This window comes from Pimephales promelas, chromosome 10 (genome assembly GCF_988280905.1).
Source record: "Pimephales promelas chromosome 10, fPimPro1.hap1.1, whole genome shotgun sequence".
Taxonomy (NCBI): domain Eukaryota; kingdom Metazoa; phylum Chordata; class Actinopteri; order Cypriniformes; family Leuciscidae; genus Pimephales; species Pimephales promelas.
The window spans coordinates 36865676-36887571 of NC_142778.1; the positions used below are offsets into that span (position 1 = coordinate 36865676).

Consider the following 21896-nt stretch of genomic DNA (forward strand, 5'->3'; position numbering starts at 1 on the left):
CGCATGCCTCAGGATCCTTACTATATATTTTCAACATCGCGTTTAGAGTTAGTTCTAAAAATTAAAAAAAAAATTGTGTAATAATTGTTTTTAGTTAATAATGTTAAAGCCACTCTAAATCTTGATTTTTTGCGTGTAAAAAAGCTGTTAAATGCGAATATTGTGTGAAGTGTTGGGTGTAATTAATTACTTTGTCCTTGAAAAATGAGATTTAGACGAATCCAATAATTTTTATAACGAGTAATTATTGAAGATTAACTTTTTTAAGTTAACTTGCTTTTAAAAAAACAGTGTTTTTTTAACTTGCTAAACACTGGTGGTCTTCGTCACACACGTTTACTTATAGCTGTCTAAATGGGGACATTCATTTCCATATATGTTCAAACTTCATATTTTATCCCCTTTCACTAACCCTAAATACACACTTACAGTACGTTTTGCTACTTCTCCTGTCCAATTTGCATATTCTCCCCGCTTACACTAACCCGACCCCTAACACTAACCCACCCAACCTCTAAAAACTTACACACAAACACACACACTCACACTAACCCGACCCCTGGATCTACCCATCACACAAAACTTTCTGCATTTTTACTTAAAAAAACTAAACAAAACACTTTAATTATTTTTTTTTATACCAGATTTACAAATGCGGACGTCCCTTTAGAGAGGTTTTTGGTGATTTTGTCAGGTTTTAGTCGCTTCTCTCTCGCTCTTTCACACACGCACACACTCACACTATCTTTCTCTCTCTCACACACACACTCACATAGCCTACTCTCTCTCACTCTCTCTTACACACTTACACACTCAAATAAAAATAATAATCAGACAATGTAATTTGCATTGATGAAGGCACCCTAAATGTAAAGTTTGTGCGTAAAATATATCCCGTGCGCGGCGCAGATCGCCTGTATCGTGAGTGTCGGGCACCTGACACTGAGTGGGTGGGCTGAGCTCTCGCTTCTATGGCAACCCGACAGAACAGCATCACCATATTCAGGGGATCACAGGACTCGGGACTCGGAGATGGTGGTGCCCGCCGGCTGATCATGTGGGTTACCGGGATCTCGGGTGTTTGCTTGTTGTGAATGTGATTGACAGCTGACGGGGATCCTGAGGGTCCGTGACCTCCGCGTGCGTGCGCTCCTCACACGTGATTCAGTCCTCAGACTTTACGTGCGCGCAGCAACACACTCAGTGCCTTGAAGCCGGAGACCTGGATCTGGCGAATTTGGGAAGCCTAATGGCAGGTGACAGGTGACCCTCCAGACTATTCGGGATCTGTTGCAAGGGTGTTTCTGTAGCAAACCGGATTAATTTGTCATTGAATTGTTCGCGCGTTCGCTTCAATGTCATAATGGACAGGTTGCATTCGTCCATGCGTAAAAGGCTGTATAGTTTGCCACAGCACATCGGGCAGAAAGCGTCTATAATGGGTGATGCTGAAGACACCCGGAGGAAGAGCATCCGGATGAAACCCATGCCGTCCGGGGAGAGTAAAAACGGGGAGTCCGTGATCATGGAGACGGACATCGGGAGACCCGTGAAGACCAGCTCCAACGGGGATTGCAGGAGGTTCCGAGGTAGTCTTTCGTCAATCACGAGCAGGCACGTCCAAGAGTCGGATTTAGCGGAGGAAAGGCTTCTGATCACGGAGACTGAAGTCACCCCGAGCGAGGAGAGCCCACCGGGAGCCGCGGAGCCCGGAGCGCAAGGCGGAGGAGACGGGGAAGAGTCCTCCGGTACGAGTCAACAGCATCACGGGCTCCCGGAGCATCAGCAGCCCGCAGGCTTTATAAAGCTGGAGGGCATCGAGGAGATCCTCCCGGACGACGAGAGGTATTATCAAGCGGGCTTCATGCACAGGCAGTTCGGCGCGATGTTGCAGCCCGGGGTCAACAAGTTTTCCCTGAGGATGTTTGGGAGCGAGAAGGCGGTGGAACGGGAGCAGGAACGGGTCAAATCCGCGGGATTCTGGATTATTCACCCGTACAGTGATTTCAGGTATGTTCTGTCACCCATAGTCCTAAACACTGCTCACTTTACACGTGGATCAATCATGACATGCAACGGAAGTAAAGTAGCATTTCAGATAGAGTTGACATGCATGGTATCTTAATAATTGAAAAAAGAAGAAGAAGGGAAAAAAAAAGCTTTAAAGAGAGAAGGATGATTGATGCACTTTTGTCATGATTCATATTTTCACGTGCTGTCAAATCGATTAATCGCATCTGAGATTAAAGTTTTTTGTTTAGGCTATATAAGCTATAATATATGTGTGTGTATATATTATCATATTTATATTATTATATACATATGTACAATATAAAACGTGTAAATATTAGGGCTGTGCAAAGATTAATTGCGATTAATCGCTTCCAAAATAAAATAAAAAATATTTACATAATATATGTGTGTGCTGTGTATAATTACTTTGTATATATATAAAAAGTATATCTTTAAGAATTATTTGCACGTAAATAGGCTACTGTATATAGCCTATAAATAAAAATATCTTATATATGAATAACATATTTTCTTAAATATATACATGCATGTGTGTGTATTTATACAAAATAATTATACTCGGCACACACAAATATATTATGTCAACATAAACTTTTATTTTGGATGCGATTAATAGCAATTAATCTTTGCAAACCCTAAATATATATACACAAACATATATATTGTCAGATTAATCGTGATTTGACAGCACTAGATAAATATAAAGGTGCATAAACTATATTTTCATATTTATGCATATATTTTAAATAGTTCATATTTGTGCTATATGCATATTGATCTACGATATCATAAAGCAGATTTGATTTCATAAAATCAAATACTGCATTTGGCCAAAAAAAAAAAAGTAAAAAAAAAAAAAAAAAAACATTTCAGTTTTGTTTATATTCCTTCTTCTTCTTCTTCTTCTTCCAAATGTTTTTTACAGCCATTTTGCAACGAAGCTCTCCCAGCTGACAGCAGAAGTGCATTAGCTGCTTGAATTTTATATGAAATCCAGACACTCTGTCTTTATTCATTAAGATGTGTCCTTGGGGATGACATTGACTCTATAGGCTACAGATTTGATATGTTCAGCCTGTTAATAACACACACCGGTTTGCCTCAGGCTTCATTTGTCATGATATGAGTGAACAGAAACAGATTCATGCTGTATAGTCATGATGACACCCTTCAAAAAAAGCAAACATTAGTCATTTCAGACAGACAGATAATTATTACACCGTCTGTTCATCATTCAAAAATAGGCTAAATGCATGTTCACAAACGCTGTCTGGCTTGGATGTGTGTGAGTGGGTTGCGTTTACACACTGTTTTCATTCATGAATGTGAATAAGGAGTGCAGGAACAGCGAACCCAACCCCTCAGGAGACTCGCTGCTGTTTGCCTTGTTTACTATTGATCCCGAGGAGATGCTTTTATTCTGCTCGACATTATGAGATTGCAACGTTGTTCCTGGAGGATATTAAAGGCAGTGTGGGAATACACTGATGTAATATCGAGGTTGATAGGCTACGTGTTCTTGTGTGTGTGTGTGTGTGTGTGTCGGTGCTGAAAGGAAGTTTGCTTTTGTTGTCATCAGCTCTTTGTCTTATAATTGAAAGTTGTCCATTTTGCTCACTGAGATGATCTCTTATTCCAGAGTTTCTTGATACCTAAATAATCTAAGAGACGTTTTAAAGGAATACATCCACACAAAATGAAAGTTTTGTCAATATTTACTCTCCATTATGCTTTTTTTTCTTTTTAACAAGGCAAGGCAAGTGTATTTATATAGCATTTCACTATAGTAATTCAGACTGCTTTACACAGACAGGGATTAAAATAATTACAAATATAAAAGCGAGGAAAATTAAAACTTATCTGGCAAAACAGAAGAACATCTCCTCAGCTTAGATATAGATATAGATAATATAATTATCTAGGCTATATTACACTGTAAAAAAGAATATGCTTTATCTAATCAAAAAAATTGTGGGAACAGATTACAAGCAATATTATTAATTAAATTTAACAAATTAGAATTGAGTAACAATTAATCAAATTAATTCCTTAAAAGTTAACCATTTAAAATGTTAACGTTTGTTTTAAAATGACGGTTTTCTCCTTCAGTGATTCTGCTTGTTAACATCAGGTGTCTTCAATGTTGGCAATATAAAATAAAGAGATCTTAATTAATCTTTGACGTCTGTCCATTTAAAATGAGTAAAGTTTACACCAAAAATATCTCACAAACAGACCAACCCAATCTCACGACCAATTCGTACGAATTCGAAGTATGATTAAAAAGTGTCTAATTCGTACGACCTCACTCGTACGATTTGTCTTAACCCAAGGAGGTTTAGGGGCGGGGTCAGGGGTAGGTCATTTGTACGAATTCATACGAATTGGCCAATTCGTAAAATATGTACGATTTAGCAAAATCGTACTAATTCGTACAAGTAAGGTCGTGTGAATTGTTACGAATTAGCCACTTTTTAATCATTCGTGGAATTCGTACGATTTGGTCGTGAGATCGGGTTGGTATGTTTGTGAGATATTTTTGTTAATTTTTTTGGTGTAAACTTTACTCATTTTAAATAGTTACCTTTTAAGGAATGATTTGATTAATTATTACTCGATTTTATTTTATTTTTTTAAATTTAATTAACAATATTGCTTGTAATCTGTTTCCACAATTATATTGATTAGATAAAGCATATTCATTTTTACAGTGTATCTATATAATAATATATATTGCTATGACATCTCATGTTTGCTTTAAAGAACCAGGACTGTTTCTGTTTGACATCAAAGCTCAGTTTCTGAATCTTGAATGATATTTTCAGAGATCTTCCACAGAAAAAATATCAGCATGAGAGCACATTTTTCATTTTTGCCTTATACTATTCCTTTAAACGCAGTGGATTACAGATCTCTCATAGCCAAGACATGTGTTGTCCACATTGTTGCTGTGGCACAGATAATATGCCGTCGCTTCTCTCGCTCTGAACACAATAGACTGAGTTTACACACCTCTGTAATTACCACAGCTAGGTCACACATCACCACAGCATTGTTACGCAAGATAAAGGCCACACACTGTATTATTCAGACTGAGGCTTGGATATTTCACTGACCCGTATGCATTCGGTAGCTCTGTTCCTAAACCTAGTGAGCCGTTTTGCTGACTTTTAAGTCGGCATCCTCTTAGAAGAGGCTTTTGGAAGCAAATCTGTGTGACGTGATGATGCGTTTAATATTTAAAGTTAGCATGAAGTGGGAGTTGTGTCGTATATCCGAGTGAAACAATGTGGGCGGGGCTTGATTTTGTCCGTGTGGACTTGATTGGATGGTTGTGGTTTGCTATTGGTGGATCTCACGTGAGTGACAGGTTGCCCCGCCCACAACATCAGAGAACAGAGAAGAGATGCCGCTGCAGTTATTCTGATTCAAGATTACTAGGAACATGAATTGAATAAAATATTAATGTGCACCGATAAATCATTTAAAATAAACTGCCATATTCCATAAAAAAAAAAAAAAGATTTCGATTTCATGCTGACTGTTATATAGTTTATTTATTTTGTTTATTGATTGATTTCATGCACACCGGTGATTCAAAGCAGCTTAACACGATGGGCATCAGAAATAAAAATATAACTATTAAAAGTAAGAAACACAAAAAGTCAAGTCACCTTTATTTAGTTAGCTCTTTTTACAATACAGATTTTTCCAAAGCTTTACAGGATGATAATGCAATAAAATTTACTTCTAGAAGAAAATAGCGTAAAATAGCGTCATAGTCCAGTCCAGTAGCAAAAGGCTTTGGAAAAAGACAAGTAAAAGAAGTTTAGCATCATTATGTCTGCTGTTGCGTAATGTAATGAGTGTTATAAGGTATGCATAAAAAACAGCCCCTATTGTAGCTGCATTTAAACCCCGGTGACTCTGTGATTATGAAACCTGCAATTAAAATCCTCCATGTCTCCATCCATCCGTATGCACAGATTTATCTGTATCATTCGATTGATGCCTTCACCCCTTCCACAGGTCACACGCTACAGATTCAGTGATCAGCGCAGATCAGACGCTAATGAGCGAGATCCACTACTGCGCACTTCATATTAAGAGACAGTGACCGCAGGTATTAAAAGGTCAAGCAGGGGTGCATCTACACAAGCTCATCTACAGCAGAGAGATTTACAAGGTCTACAGGAAAAACACAGATGCTAGTTTAGAAGGAGCAGGTTACACTCTCAGAAAAAAGGTACAAAAGCCATCACTGGGGCTGTACCTTTTTTAAAAGGTACACTTTTGTACCCAAAGGCTGCATATTAGTACCTTATGGTACATATTAGAACCTGAAATGTACATATTAGCACCTGAAATGTACATATTAGCACCTAAAACGTACATATTAACACCTGAAATGAACATATTAGTACCTAAAATAGACATATTATCTCATGGAATGTACATATTAGCACTTAACATGTACATGTTAGCACCTAAAATATTAGCACCTGAAATGTACATATCACCACCTAAAATAGATATATTAGCTCATGAAATTGACATATTAGCACCTAAAATATACATATTAGCATCTAAATGTACATATTAACACTTAAAATGAACATATTAGTACCTAAAATAGACATATTAGCTCATGGAATGTACATATTAGCACCTAAAATAGAAATATTAGCTCATGAAATTGACATATTAGCACCTAAATGTACATATTAACACTTAAAATGATCATATTAGCTCCTGAAATGGACATATTAGCACCTAAAATGTACATATTAACACTTAAAATGTACATATTAGCACCTAAAATGTACATATTATCACCTAAAATGTACTTATTAGCACCTAAAATGTAACTTGCATATAAGGACCTAAAATGGACATATTAGCTCATGAAATGGACATATTAGCACCTAAAATGGGCAAAGTTTACCTTTTGAAAAGGTACAGCCCCAGTGACATCTTTTGTACCTTTTTTTCTGAGAGTGTAGCGACGTGACCTGAGACGTTGCAATACTTTCAAACCTGTTTTGTTATGGCATGTGATTGTTGTAGTGTGTGCAATGCAATGACAAAAAGTGATTTATTATGCTTATTTTGTGGTGACTTGTCTTGCGATTGATTCTCCTCACCTGTTTGATAGAGCAATGTTAGAATGACACTTGGCAATGCTGTTTTTAATAATTTTCAATAGCAGTAATGTTGTGTAATTACCTGCACTTCCACCAAATAATTCTAGATTAAGTGCATGTTGCTCATTAGTATTTCTCCATGGTCACTAATGCACTTATGCTGTGACGGACCCTGTGATGCGGGACTGTGTGTTGCACGGGCCGCATCTGCTGTGTAGGACATGTTATTTGCTGGTGTTGTTGGCAGAGAATAATGATGTCATGACAGATTTGACGGAGCCTAAATGCTTTTATACTGTGATTTAAAACACAGGAAGTTCCATAATGGAGATCAGAGGAAGGAAGGAAGGGCTCGTGTGATATGAGACGTTGCTGTAGGCAATACTCTCGTCACTTCAGGCTTCAGGCATATTGTATAATATGATTTGTGCTGGACAAGAGAGACTGAGTGCATGTTTTCAGAGAGCAAATAAGGATTAAAAAGGGACCACAATTAAATCAATAGTCTCATTTCCAACTAAAAAGTATTTTCTTATCTTGTGTTTATTTTATCCAGCCTTTATAATGGGGAGCAATGGCTCAGTTAATGCAGAACGCAAAACATTTGTGAGAAAACACAAAAGCATTGACCGACCTATAATTTTCCCTCTCATTTTGTGTTTTTCCATGACCATGTCCCTTTAAGGGCTCGGTAAAAAAATAATAAATAAAACAAAGTAAGTAGAGTACAATAAAAACAATTGTATTTTAGAAATATTCAATATATTATTATAATTTTAAAATTACTAAGACTAACTAATATTTATGGCTTATGTCTTAAAGGTGCAGTAATTGATTTCTGAGAAACGCTGTTCAGCATACTTGTTGCCAATCAGCAGTGGGGGGCGTGTCCACTCATGACGAGGGAGGAGAGAGAGTGAGCCAATCAGCAGTAGGGGGCGTGTCCACTCATGACGAGGGAGGAGAGAGAGTGAGCCAATCAGCAGTAGGGGGCGTGTCCACTCATGATGAGGGAGGAGAGAGAGTGAGCCAATCAGCAGTAGGGGGCGTGTCCACTCGTGATGAGGGAGGAGAGAGAGTGAGCCAATCAGCAGTAGAGGGCGTGTCCACTCGTGATGAGGGAGGAGAGAGAGTGAGCCAATCAGCAGTAGGGGGCGTGTCCACTCATGATGAGGGAGGAGAGTGAGCCAATCAGCAATAGGGGGCGTGTCCACTCATGATGAGGGAGGAGAGAGAGTGAGCCAATCAGCTGTAGGGGGCGTGTCCACTCATGATGAGGGAGGAGAGAGAGTGAGCCAATCAGCAGTAGGGGGTGTGTCCACTCATGACGAGGGAGGAGAGAGAGTGAGCCAATCAGCAGTAGGGGGCGTGTCCACTCATGATGAGGGAGGAGAGAGAGTGAGCCAATCAGCAGTAGAGGGCGTGTCCACTCATGATGAGGGAGGAGAGAGAGTGAGCCAATCATCAGTAAGGGGCGTGTCCACTCGTGATGAGGGAGGAGAGAGAGTGAGCCAATCAGCAGTAGAGGGCGTGTCCACTCATGATGAGGGAGGAGAGTGAGCCAATCAGCAATAGGGGGCGTGTCCACTCATGATGAGGGAGGAGAGAGAGTGAGCCAATCAGCAGTAGGGGGCGTGTCCTCCTGATGGGGGAGGAGAGTGAGCCAATCACCAGTAGGGGCGTGACTATTCATGATGAGGGAGGAGAGAGAGTGAGCCAATCACCAGTAGGGGGCGTGTCCTCCTGATGGGGGAGGAAAGATGAAAAAAGTTCTAGGCGAGCATTTGTGCATATATAAAACTTAAACTTTGTTATTTATTTTTGAAATGTCCGCTCGTTACGCTTGATAAGACCCTTATTCTCTTAATTGATGAATGAATTATTCATCGTCTGGAATCGTTTAAAGCCCTTTGAACAGTTTGCACTGAAACTCTCTTTTGGATATTGAACCGTTTGGTTCCCATTGAAGTCCATTGTATAGAAAAAATGTTGGAATGTTTTCATCAAAAACCTTAATTTCTTTTCGACTGAAGAAAGAAAGACATGGACATCTTGGATGACATGTTGGATAGTAAAATTATCAGCAAAAGTTTTTTCAAAAGTGAACTACTCCTTTAATGGTCTTAATTCCACCTCTGTTGTTCATCTCTTTACCGTTGTCTCTCTTTCTTACACACAAACTCTTTCCATCTTTTCATTCATCCTGCGTAACCAGCCGCACATCTCCCAAAAGGGACGTACCTTCACCGCAGAACATACGGAAATCATCTCTCGCTGGTTTATTCTCTCTCTCTCTCCTCTTTCTTCAGATCTAGTTGAATGTATTAAAGCAAAGTGGAGCAGCTCTAGAATACAGAATTGGCATTAGAGTTTGATGTTTTCTTCAGGTAGAGACATTGAGAGACTGTGTTTGAGTGATTCTTTCCAGATGAAATGTTCTTTTGTTCCACGTTTTCTTCATCCGCTTGGTTTTAATCCAGCGGAAACATCTGTGCGGAGGTAATTGTGTGTGATGCTGTACAGTAAGAGTCGTGTCGAAGAGAGCGAGCTGTGGTCTGATATCTCTGACTGAAGCAAACGCAGACGTAATAAGTAGATCTCTTGATGGTTAATGCCATTAGGGACGAATCAGAGACATACTCTCGTTTTCTTCATGTGTGGCTGGTTTGCTTTCCTTTCTTCTTCATGTCAAGTGTAAGAGTATGATGACTGTGATTACACTCTAAAACCCAAATATGGACAAACCCAATTGTTGGGTTAAAAATGTAATTAAAAAATGTACAGTTGAAAGTGAAAGTTGAAGTTGTTTTATTTATTAATATTTAATATACTTTTATTAAAAATTATCATTAGTACTGTAAGAAAACACTAATTATTTTACCAGTTTGAAGCAGGGGAAACATGCACTCTTAGAAGGAAAGGTTCTATCCGCGCTACGTATTTGGAACCCCTAAAAAGTTCTATACAGAACCCTTTAAGGTTCTTTGTAACCAGGAAAAAGGTTCTATATGGAACCTTTTGGGTTCATTCATTATCATTTGTCTTTTCCGGATTAAATATTTAATATTATTGACAAAGACCCTAAAATATATTTATGAGTGCATGTGAATGATCACAAATTTCAAGATATGGGGGTTGGAAAATGTATATGTTTGGTTAAAATGTAATGTACAGTTGAAAGTGAAAGTTGAAGTTGGGTTAAAATTTTAAATGACATTTTTAACCCAACATTTGGGTTAAAACAACCTAGCATTGTTTAGAGTGTATAAACATATTTTGGAAAGTCCCTAATAATGAATTATAGGTCGTGTGTTGAAGGGATTTCCCTCATTCGTTCAGGCTGTGTGGGTTTAGTTATGTTCAATGAAATCAATTTTTGTTTTTTTGTATTTCCTAATGCGTGTTGTGTCTTTATATACTCTAAAAACAGCTGAGTTGTTTCAACCCAAATTTGGGTCAGATATGGAGAAACCCCAATGTTGGGTTAAAAATGTAATTAAAAAAAATTACAGTTGAAAGTGAAAGTTGAAGTTGGGTAAAAATTTTAACCCAACATTTGGGTTTCTCCATATTTGACCCAAATTTGGGTTAAAACAACCCAGCATTGTTTAGAGTGTAACATGCTCTTATCGTGAACATTTTATCAGGCCACGTTAAAAAAATCTTCGTCTTAACAATAATTCCCTTGAAATATAATAACTTGCTCAAACTTTTCATTGGCTGGCGGTTTCAAAGTTTTCGATTAATATTTTATTATAGACCGTCAAATCTTCTATTATTTCTAAAATAGTATCAGTATAAATTATAATTATATTTAAATATGTGTTTTTACTTTTATGTGCTTTCATAGACAAATTTATGTATTTTTTCCCCACCATTACTCCTGTTTGGTATGTAATTGTGTACAAGATTTGGTAAATTCGATCTTTCTTATTGCATTATTATTATTATTATAATATTTGCACAACCTTTCCCATATTTGGCCATCATGTTTGCAAAAAACTCAGGTCTTGATATCTAATTTTTATTAAAAAAAAATAAAATAAAAAAAAAGGTCTATGTTGAATAACCTTTTTTTTTTACAGAAAATGGGTTATGAATTTAATTTAATTTCATTGAGGACATCGATGCAGTTTTTTTACATGAGCCATGCATATGTAGGTTGACTGATGATTCAACAGAAATAATACTGTTGAGTTTCAGTGCGAGGAGTGAAATTCTAGTTGAATTCGTTTAGGACTGGAGTGATTGGTTGCAGTGGATGATCATCCACACACACACACACACACACACACTCGACTCCCATGCAGCTCAAATGACAGAGTCTGATCCTCTCCCCGGGTTTTGATTGCACTTGATTGTTGGCTGCGTTTCTCTATTGATTTGTTTGGGTCTTGCGGGTTTGTGATCGTGTCTCACACACGCCTGATTTATTTGTGAATGATGCGAGACCAGCGCCGTGAACCTGCTCACACACACACACGCACATATCAGGGGACATTAGACAATATCAGCTTATTACACGGCTACAGGGTGCAGTTGATTTCTCATTTACATACGACCACCTTCATTTGAATAACAGCTACTCAATATTCATCAGCCCTGATGAACGACGGCGTCGCGGTGTAGAAGTTAGCCAATCATTGAGGTGTTTACTTACTTACAACTGTTTCCAGTGCGTGAAAGAAACTGTGTTCCAGTTCTGGAGGAACACTTCCTTTTTATTTCTTTATCCTTTGCTTCTTATTTTCGCATCTACTTCATCATCTGCTTCTTAACCTTCATCTTCTTCATTCTTCTTCTTATTTCTTCAACTGCTTCTTATGGAAGTTTGTTTCCGCTATAGAATGAAAAATATAAAAGGTAATTGCGACTTTTTATCTCACAATTCTGACTTTTTTTTCACAATTGCGAGTTTACTTCTTGCCATTCTGACATTATTTCTCAAAATTGCGAGATGATAAGTCAGAATTGCGAGATATAAAGTCAGAATTTCGACATATAAACTCGCAATTCCGAGATATAAAGTCAGAACTGTGAGATGTAAACTTGCAATTGTAAGAAAAAAAATCAGAATTGTGAAATAAAAAGTTGCACTTCTGTCTTTTTTTTCTCAGAATTGCGACTTTATATCACCTAATTCTGACTTTATATCTCACAATTCTGACTTTATATCTCGCAATTCTGACTTTATATCTCGCAATTCTGACTTTATATCTCGCAATTCTGACTTTATATCTCAGAATTGCGAGATAAAAAGTCAGAATTATGATATATAAAGTTTTATTTATTTTATTTTTATATTCAGTGGCGGAAACAAGCTTCCATAGCTTCTTCCCGTTCTTGTCCTTGTTGTTTTTCTTCTTCTTCACCTTCTCTGTCTTCTTCTAATACATCTGCAATCTACCTGAAGTTCACCAAACCCATCATGAAAATTTTTACTTTTTTTGTTATATTCGATTTCCACTTTTTAAAACTGTAGATGAATCAGACTGACATGGGTCTTTGCTTCCGCTTTATACTATGCTAAAAGGAGTTGTCATTATTAAAGGGGTTTTTGTACAAGTTAATATGAATCTTTAGGGTCTAAATGAAAACTTTGTAATATACTTATATTAAAAATTCTCATTAGTACTGTAAGAAAACACTAATTATTTTACCAGTTTGAAGCAGGGGAAACATGCACTCTTAGAAGGAAAGGTTCTATCCGCGCTACGTATTTGGAACCCCTAAAAAGTTCTATACAGAACCCTTTAAGGTTCTTTGTAACCAGGAAAAAGGTTCTATATGGAACCTTTTGGGTTTATTCATTATCATTTGTCCTTTTTGGATTTAATATTTAATATTATTGACAAACATCAAGACCCTAAAATATATTTATGAGTGCATGTGCATGATCACAAAATTCAAGATATGGGGGTTAGAAAATGTATATGTTTATATAATTTTATGTAGTTAATCAATATCACATGAAGAGTGCCATTTCAGTTTTTCTCCTCCAAAAATCAGCATGTGATATTAACAGTTTAATAAACAATAATTTAATTACAACTACAAAATGTTGCAGAATAATGTAATATATGAATGAAAAATAACCTATAGTGCCAAAAGGGTTTTGTCTTGTCATTATGGAAACTTTTTATGCTTCATATGTAGAACCCCAATGAACCCTTTTTTCTAAGAGTGTATAAGGAGATTAAAACAAAAACACTGGATGGATTTGTATTATATGATGGTGGTGTACAGGCACTGCCAACACACATCCACTTGCACACAAAAAGTGCATGTACATTATATGACCCATTTAAAAAACAAAATGCAGGATCATTAATGGAAAAAAAAGTAAAACAAAAGCAAAAGTTGTGAGAAGAAGCAGTGAAAGAGTGACCGACTGCCCCTCCTCGCGCTCTAATTCAGGGAAGGTAAAGTGGGAATTATGGAGTGTCCTGGATGGACTGAAAGTGGGGTAATCAAAAAGGCCACCAATATCAGGAGCACGTAGCACAGCGGATTATTACAACACAATTTATTTAATGGAGGGATCGGGATGGGGCGATAAGAGACAGAGGGATGGAGCCGCAGAGTGATTGAAATAATGCCGTGACCTAGGCTCACTTACAGAGAGGTCGCCGAACGGGACGCACGCCAACACCACTCGCCTGCAAAGGCTTTTTTTCTTAAAGCATTTTTCTTCGCATTAGAGTCGACGTGAAACAAAAGTTGCAACAGTGTTTTCTTTGTATATCTGAGTGAAACGCTCAGTGGGCGGGGCTTGATTGTGTCCATGGGGAATTGATTGATTGGTTGTGGTTTGCTATTGGCTGATCTCATGTGATTGACAGGTTGCCCCGCCCACATCATCAGAGAATTTATTCTGATTCATGATTATTAATGATGTCCACTGATAAATCATTTATAATAAATACTGCAATATTCCATAAAAAACAAGAAGATTTCTTGGTGACTTTAAAGTTGACATGAAAATACTTTCCTGTAGTCCCCTTGTGGTGTAAATCCAGTTTTTAATGTTGTTCATGTGTCTATGAGGTGTTTAATATGCTTTAAGACAAACCGTGTGTAAATTCATAAGTGAGTATTTTCTGCTTAAAACTGCAGTGAACCAAAAACACGGTGTGAAATCGCTGGTGTTTCTGAGGTCACAAAAGACCTTGTAACCAATCAGATCAACGTGTGATCGTCAACCAGTGGATCTCTGAGTGAGTGTGCGTTCACACGGACGCGAATAGCGCGTCAAATTCGCGTCTACCGCGTCTAGTTATACGCTTGACCACTTTGTGTTAAAGGGTTAGTTCACCCAAAAATGAAAATTCTGTCAGTATTTACTCGCCCTCATGTTGTTCAACCCCGTAAGACCTTCGTTCATCTTCAGAACACAAATTAAGATATTTAAGATATTAAGATCGCTCCTGAATACTAGTCCATAGGCTTCTTGAGGGAATGACTCTTGCTGGCCTCGAAAAGTCATTAAAGACATCGTTAAAATAGTCCAAGTGACTACAGGGGCTCAATCTTAAGTTTATCAAACGACGAGAACACTTTTGTGCGCAAAAACAACAAAAATAACGACTTTATTTCAACTATTCACTTCCTTCTCCATGAGCCTGTAGTCAGTTAACGTAGTGTGATTGCGTAGAGCTACGTCACACGTAGGCTCACTATTGGCCGACGCTGGTCATGTGATGCGTGTGACGTACAATAACAGAAGCTTACGCTATTAAACTAGTAACCTGACTCGCACAGAGGGAGAAATAAACCAATAGTTGAAAAACTCGTTATTTTTGTTGTTTTTGCGCACAAAAAGTGTTCTCGTCGTTTGATAAAGTTAAGATTGAGCCCCTGTAGTCACTTGGACTATTTTAACGATGTCTTTAATGACTTTTCGAGGCCAGCAAGAGTCATTCCCTCAAGAAGTATCTTAATTAAATATCTTAATTTGTGTTGCGAAGATGGACGAAGGTCTTACGGGGTTGGAACAACATGAGGGTGAGTAAATACTGACGGTGAACTAACCCTTTAATTTGCGCGTCAGGAGTGAAACTGACGCGCGTAAAAACAAAAGTTTGAAGCGAAATTTCATGCGCATCAGAATCAAAACCCGTTGGCGGCCATCTTTTTATGTTGATCGAACATTCATCGAGAGAGTCACCGGTCTGCGGCAGGGATCATCGTCAGACGCTCAATTCGCACCGCAGTATTTTTTTACGAGCGAAACGCATCTTTCCATTGACTTAACATTGAAATCATTCGCGTCCGGTGTGAACGCACCATGAGTGAGTGGAGGCGAGGCTCATTTGCATACTAATTGAACCACGCATACTAAATGAGGCAAGGGTGTCGAGTTACATTCCATCTGCGTTTTCAGTGTTTGGTAAAATGCTCATTAAAAACAATCGTTGTTTTTAAAAAACTTGATGCTGAAATTACACGGCTTTTCAGCTTTATTTCAATTAACAAAAAAGATTGTTTTAATTATCAATAACAAGACTAGTTTAATGCTTTGATGTGAGCGTAACTGAGCCGTTAGTCTCTCCAGAGTCGCAGCGTTTGTGTTTTTCTTGTCAGCGTGTGGTCGTTGAACACATTGCTTTTCATCTTTCTCTGCAAATCTAGTTCTACACGACAACACCAATTTACAGCCTCGGCAAGAGGACACACTGTATTGAAGGTGTCCGTGTTTCTGAAAGAACAAAACGCTTCCAGGATCAGTTCCTCAAATCTGTTACACGCTTCATTTCTTGCAGATTGATTCAACCGATTTTTGCAGGATTGGCTGCAAATTGAAAGGATTGACAATGTCTTTCAGGTTTTCTGGAATGCAATTTTATAATTTACCTCAAAAGCATCCGTCAAACACATGGACAGAATAGCTTTAACATTAATTGAACTAACAACATGAAGCTTTACCTTGGTTTAATGGGATAAATCATCCAAAATTATGATTCTGGCTTATGTTGTTTCAAATCTTATAAAAGTTTAGCAGAAGGTTTATGTTTCTCTTTTCCATACGATGAAAGCAGACAGCTTAGACGAATTAAACTTAAACCAGACGAAGTGGAAATAACATAAGTTATCCAGTCTCTATCCAGTTTTGACATGTGCAGAGATCTAAAAATGGTCATGACATTGATTTTTTTTTTATTATTATCTTAATATGTTCCTTGAGATTCACTCAAATAATTCAACAAATTCAACCCTCATTCTAATGCTCCGAACAAACATATAATCCCCCGACGCCATTACAATAAACCATCCGTTTTCCTGAGACTGGGATCTTTCTGACGTCTGTACGGAGACTTTAAACTGGGCGAACTGTGTCAGTGTAGACAGCATCACTGATTATAATGGGCTCTGTTTGCTTTTGGAGTAGTTCACTTTTAAAAAAAAAAAAAAACTTTAGCTGATAATTTACTCGCCCCCGTGTCATCCAAGATGTCCACGTCTTTCTTTCTTCAGTCGAAAAGAAATGAAGGTTTTTGATGAAAACATTCCAAGATTTTCTCCATATAATGGACTTCAATGGGGTCCAAACGGTTCAAGGTCCAAATGAGAGTTTCAGTGCAAACTGTTCAAAGGGCTTTAAACGAATCCCGATGATGAATAGGGCTGGGTATCGATTCACATTTCAATTTCGATTCGATTTCGATTCGCAAGCTCTCAGTTCGATTCGATTTCGATTCTCGATTCGATTCTCGATTCCTGATTTGATTCTCGATTCAACTATAATGAAGATGTAATAAAAATCCTATATTTATAATTTATAAAAAAGAACAGTGGACATAAGTTTACTAGTGGTTAATTAATACAAGAAAATTAAGCGAGCCCTTTATATGGAAAAAATCGATTCGTGGCCGTTGAGAATCGATTTTGAATCGACCACATTTTGAAAAATCGATTTTTTGCCCAGCCCTAATGATGAATAAGGGTCTTATCAAGCGCAATGAGCAGTCATTTAAAAAATAAATAACAAAGTTTAAGTTTTATAAGCTCAAATCCTCGCCTCGCCCTTTTACGCGTTCGTAACTCTCCTGTTCAAACCTGTTCATCAAAATGAACAAATCTTTTTTCGAGTCATGACCCGAAGGGCCTGAGATAAGACCCTTATTGATCGTCTGGTGTCGTTTAAAGCCCTTTGAACAGTTTGCACTGAAACTCTCATTTGGACCTTGAACCGTTTGGTCCCCATTGAAGTCCATTATATGGAGAAAATCCTGGAATGTTTTCATCAAAAACCTTAATTTCTTTTCGACTGAAGAAAGAAACACATGGACATCTTGGATGACACGGGGGTGAGTAAAAGTGAACTACTCCTTTAATGCGATACGTGCGATGATGTATTACTATTCGTTGATGTGTTGCTCTAATGTCTTTGCCTGTGTTACCCAATATCAAAACGAGTTTGATTAAAATCCGCTTTGTTTATAATGAGGAGGAGGAAACTTGCGGGATGTTTTAATAGTACGAAGATCGAGGGACATTTGATTTCTCATGTCATGACCCCTTTAAAGGGGTTTTATCAAATTGTCATTTTCTTCAAAACCCCAGAGATAAAAAGACAGTTCTGTTGAGAAACATTCATATGGAAATCATCATTTATTTGTCATTTGCAGCGCTTTGGAGACTGTTTGCTTAGAGGCTCAATAGAAAGATGATTGACAGCCACTCTTAAAGTTGAGACATGAGCAGATAAGACGGCTAAGCGGCGTCTGTCTCTCTCACTCGCTCACTTGCAGCCGGAATCAACCACACACTGTACTAAGAATAAAGTGTGTGTGTGTGTGTGTAGGTCATGTGGAAGGGTAAGTGCCTCTCTGATCGCTGCATCAAGCTTGTTGCTGGATCTTCTGTGTATTTCAGACTCGCTTAAGAGCCGCGGATGACAAGACAGTAGCAAGATGGATCTGACACACATGTACACACACACTCACTATTTTTACTTTGCAGTGTGAAATGAAATATTTTCCAGTTCTGTATATTTGTCATTTAGGTAAATTCTGTCATGCATATCGAGAGCTCAGTCACCGGTTAGCTTCATTTAACACTTGAGTCAAGCACTGATGCAATCAGAGTATAGGTGGCATCACTTACACACACCCTAGAGATGATTGACAGCCTAAACAAACAGGAGAAATCTGTGCAGATGCTGGTTCTGCTTCTGTCTGGATGCATGTTGTCATGTTCTAGTGTTGATTAGGTTTCGTATCATTCTGCTGCTGTGAAGTTTATGAAGCTGGTGAAAAGATTTGCTTCTGTCACGTGACAAATGAGTGAAATGATTCAGGAGGTGAACTTATCATTTCTGCATTATAATAATTTCACAATTCAGAAATAATCATGGAGGGCATAAGTGAGTGGACATGTTTGGAGAATTTGGCTATTGAAAATATTAGGCTGAAAGAAAATGTTGGCTTGTAAACTCCTGTATGGAGTGTGTACGCTAAGGTTTTATGTGGCCTGAATGAACAGATGCCTTTATATTGGTTGGAGAGTGAAGAGTTGTGTGTATGTGGATGGATTGCAATGGAAGCTTGTTTCCGCCCCAGAATAAAACATTTTAAAAGATTATTGTGACTTTTCATCTCGCAATTATGACTTTTTTTAATTAGAATTGCATGTTTATCTCTTGCAATTATGACTTTTTCTATTAGTATTGCATGTTTAAATCTTGCAATTCTGACTTTTTTATTAGAATTGCATGTTTAACTCTTGCAATTCTAACTTTTTTATAAGTATTGCATGTTCATATCCTTTAATTCTGACTTTTTTATTAGAATTTCATGTTTATCTCTTGCAATTCTTTTTCTATTGCATGTTTAAATCTTGCAATTCTGACTTTTTTATAAGTATTGCATGTTCATATCCTTTAATTCTGACTTTTTTATTAGAATTTCATGTTTATCTCTTGCAATTCTTTTTCTATTGCATGTTTAAATCTTGCAATTCTGACTTTTTTATTAGAATTGCATGTTTATATCTTGCAATTCTGGCTTTTTTTATTAGAATTGCATGTCCATATCCTTTAATTCTGGCTTTTTTATTAGAATTGTATGTTTATATCTTGCAATTCTGACTTTTTTATAAGTATTGCATGTTTATATCTTGCAATTCTGGCTTTTTTTTATTAGAATTGCATGTTCATATCCTTTAATTCTGACTTTTTTATTAGACTTGCATGTTTATCTCTTGCAATTCGGACTTTTTTTTATACGAATTGCATGTTTATATCTTGCAATTCTGGCTTTTTTATTAGAATTGCATGTTCATATCCTTTAATTCTGGCTTTTTATTAGAATTGTATGTTTATATCTTGGAATTCTGACTTTTTTATACGTATTGCATGTTTATATCTTGCAATTCTGGCTTTTTTATTAGAATTGCATGTTTAAATCTCGCAATTCTCACTTTTTTATTAGTATTGCATGTTTAAATATTGCAATTCTGACTTTTGTATTAGAATTGCATGTTTATATATTGGAATTCTGACTTTTTTTATAAGTATTGCATGTTTATCTCTTGCAATTCTGGCTTTTTTATTAGAATTGCATGTTCATATGCTTTAATTCTGACTTTTTTATTAGTATTGCACGTTTAAATCTTGCAATTCTGACTTTTTTATTAGAATTGCATGTTCATATCCTTTAATTCTGACTTTTTTTTATAAGTATTGCATGTTTATATCTTGCAATTCTGACTTTTTTTATTAGTATTGCATGTTTATATCTTGCAATTCTGGCTTTTTTATTAGAATTGCATGTTCATATCCTTTAATTCTGACTTTTTTATTAGTATTGCACGTTTAAATCTTGCAATTCTGACTTTTTTATTAGAATTGCATGTTCATATCCTTTAATTCTGACTTTTTTATTAGTATTGCACGTTTAAATCTTGCAATTCTGGCTTTTTTATTAGAATTGCATGTTCATATCCTTTAATTCTGACTTTTTTATTAGTATTGCACGTTTAAATCTTGCAATTCTGACTTTTTTATTAGAATTGTATGTTCATATCCTTTAATTCTGACTTTTTTTAATAAGTATTGCATGTTTATATCTTGCAATTCTGACTTTTTTTATTAGTATTGCATGTTTATATCTTGCAATTCTGGCTTTTTATTAGAATTGCATGTTCATATCCTTTAATTCTGACTTTTTTTTTATTAGTATTGCATGTTTAAATCTTGCAATTCTGACTTTTTTTTTATTAGAATTGCATGTTTATCTCTTGCAATTCTGACTTTTCACAACTCGCTTAATTTTTTAAAATTCCCCCAGAAAACAGGGCAAAATATCTTATGTCATTTTACTCATCTAGTAAATGCATCTTGATTTAAAATTTTTTAGATATTTAGAATGGAAACAAGACAAAAATACTAAGTAAGAAAAGCATTTTTTTGCAGTGTGAACTATTTCTGATCGCTGCTTTTCCTTTTACACAACTGTCCAGGGGTGTCATTTATAAAACTGTGCGTATGATCCTTGCTAAAAGTGTACGTGCATATAGCAAAAATATTCAGACTTAAACTAAAACTACTAACACTAAATTCCCTTGATAAATCCAGTCAGCGGAAGATTGTGCGCACACACAGTACATTACCTCCCCGAAATAACTGTGCATATCCTCATCTGCATATCATTTGCATATGCATATTCATCCATGTGATGCCATGTTTAACGGTACAAGACATTAAGAGAATATGAGATACGGATGTGCATCGCATTACATTACTAAAAATCATTTAGTAGTCTTGTTTTTAAATTAATAAATCAAATAATTTAAACTATATTTCAGAGAAAGCTTCTCTCAATCTTTTCCCCTGGCCAAAGAGTATTTTAGATTGCTTTACATTTGTAATGGAAACAGATATTATTTATTATTTTGTGTGACAATATTTTTTTATACCACGAGTTCTGCTTTTATCATGTGCTGAGCTGTAGTTAAAACATTAAAACACAGCAAACGTGTTCAAAAGTATTAGAATATCTTCCTCTCTCTCTCTGATCCGTTCGGCTGTAAGGTTTCCATTTGCTGATTACATCACCTGCTGCCGGGGATAATGTACAGGAGGTGACGGGGTGTGTGTGTGTGAGAGAGAGAGTGTGTAATACAGTGTGTACTGCATTATATAGCGTGTATATTAGGTTTTGTTTGGTTACGGTCCACTATCCCTCTCTCTCTTTCTTTATCACACACACACACACTGAGTCCTCTCTTGACCAGCTCTCGTTGGTCTCGTTCAGAGATAAACTTCCTCAGACACACTCAGTTTCCCTCTTCGTTCTGTCCGTCTCACTCAGCGGCTGATGTGTGTGAGATAGAAACACAAATACACTCAGATAACCAGAGAGAGAGAGAGAGATTAAACGAGAGAAGCGTACTTAGTCTTAGTTCTTTTGTTACGTAACGACTGTAAGTTTGATAATTAATCTGCTATGTCATGTTTATGACAATTTATGTTGTCTTAGTAATGTCAACTTGTTATGACAAAAACATCTCAAACAATGTCGTATTTGCTTTCAAAATGTCCTAACTGAGCGAATGTTGTCATAAACACTCCTTCATGTGTGTCCTGTCATGATTATGAAGGAGTCGTGTCAGTCTTATACACACACCTTACAGTGAAGTGTGACCCATTGTTAAAAGCACTGTTTTTACGCTTACCGCATGTGTTTATTTATGATTTATTATTTTTAATTTTTTTGT

The 21896-nt window shown here is 36.8% G+C and overlaps 1 protein-coding gene across 1 annotated transcript in view; it reads left to right on the plus strand.

Moving 5' to 3' along the window:
* The first annotated feature begins 25 nt into the window (after positions 1-25).
* Positions 26-21896, plus strand: part of hcn4 (hyperpolarization activated cyclic nucleotide-gated potassium channel 4) — a 98109-nt gene continuing 76238 nt past the window's right edge. The window contains exon 1 of the mRNA XM_039684298.2: positions 26-2010. Coding sequence (XP_039540232.2) covers positions 1364-2010 — 647 coding nt within the window. The 5' untranslated portion in view covers positions 26-1363. The remainder of the gene's footprint in view (positions 2011-21896) is intronic.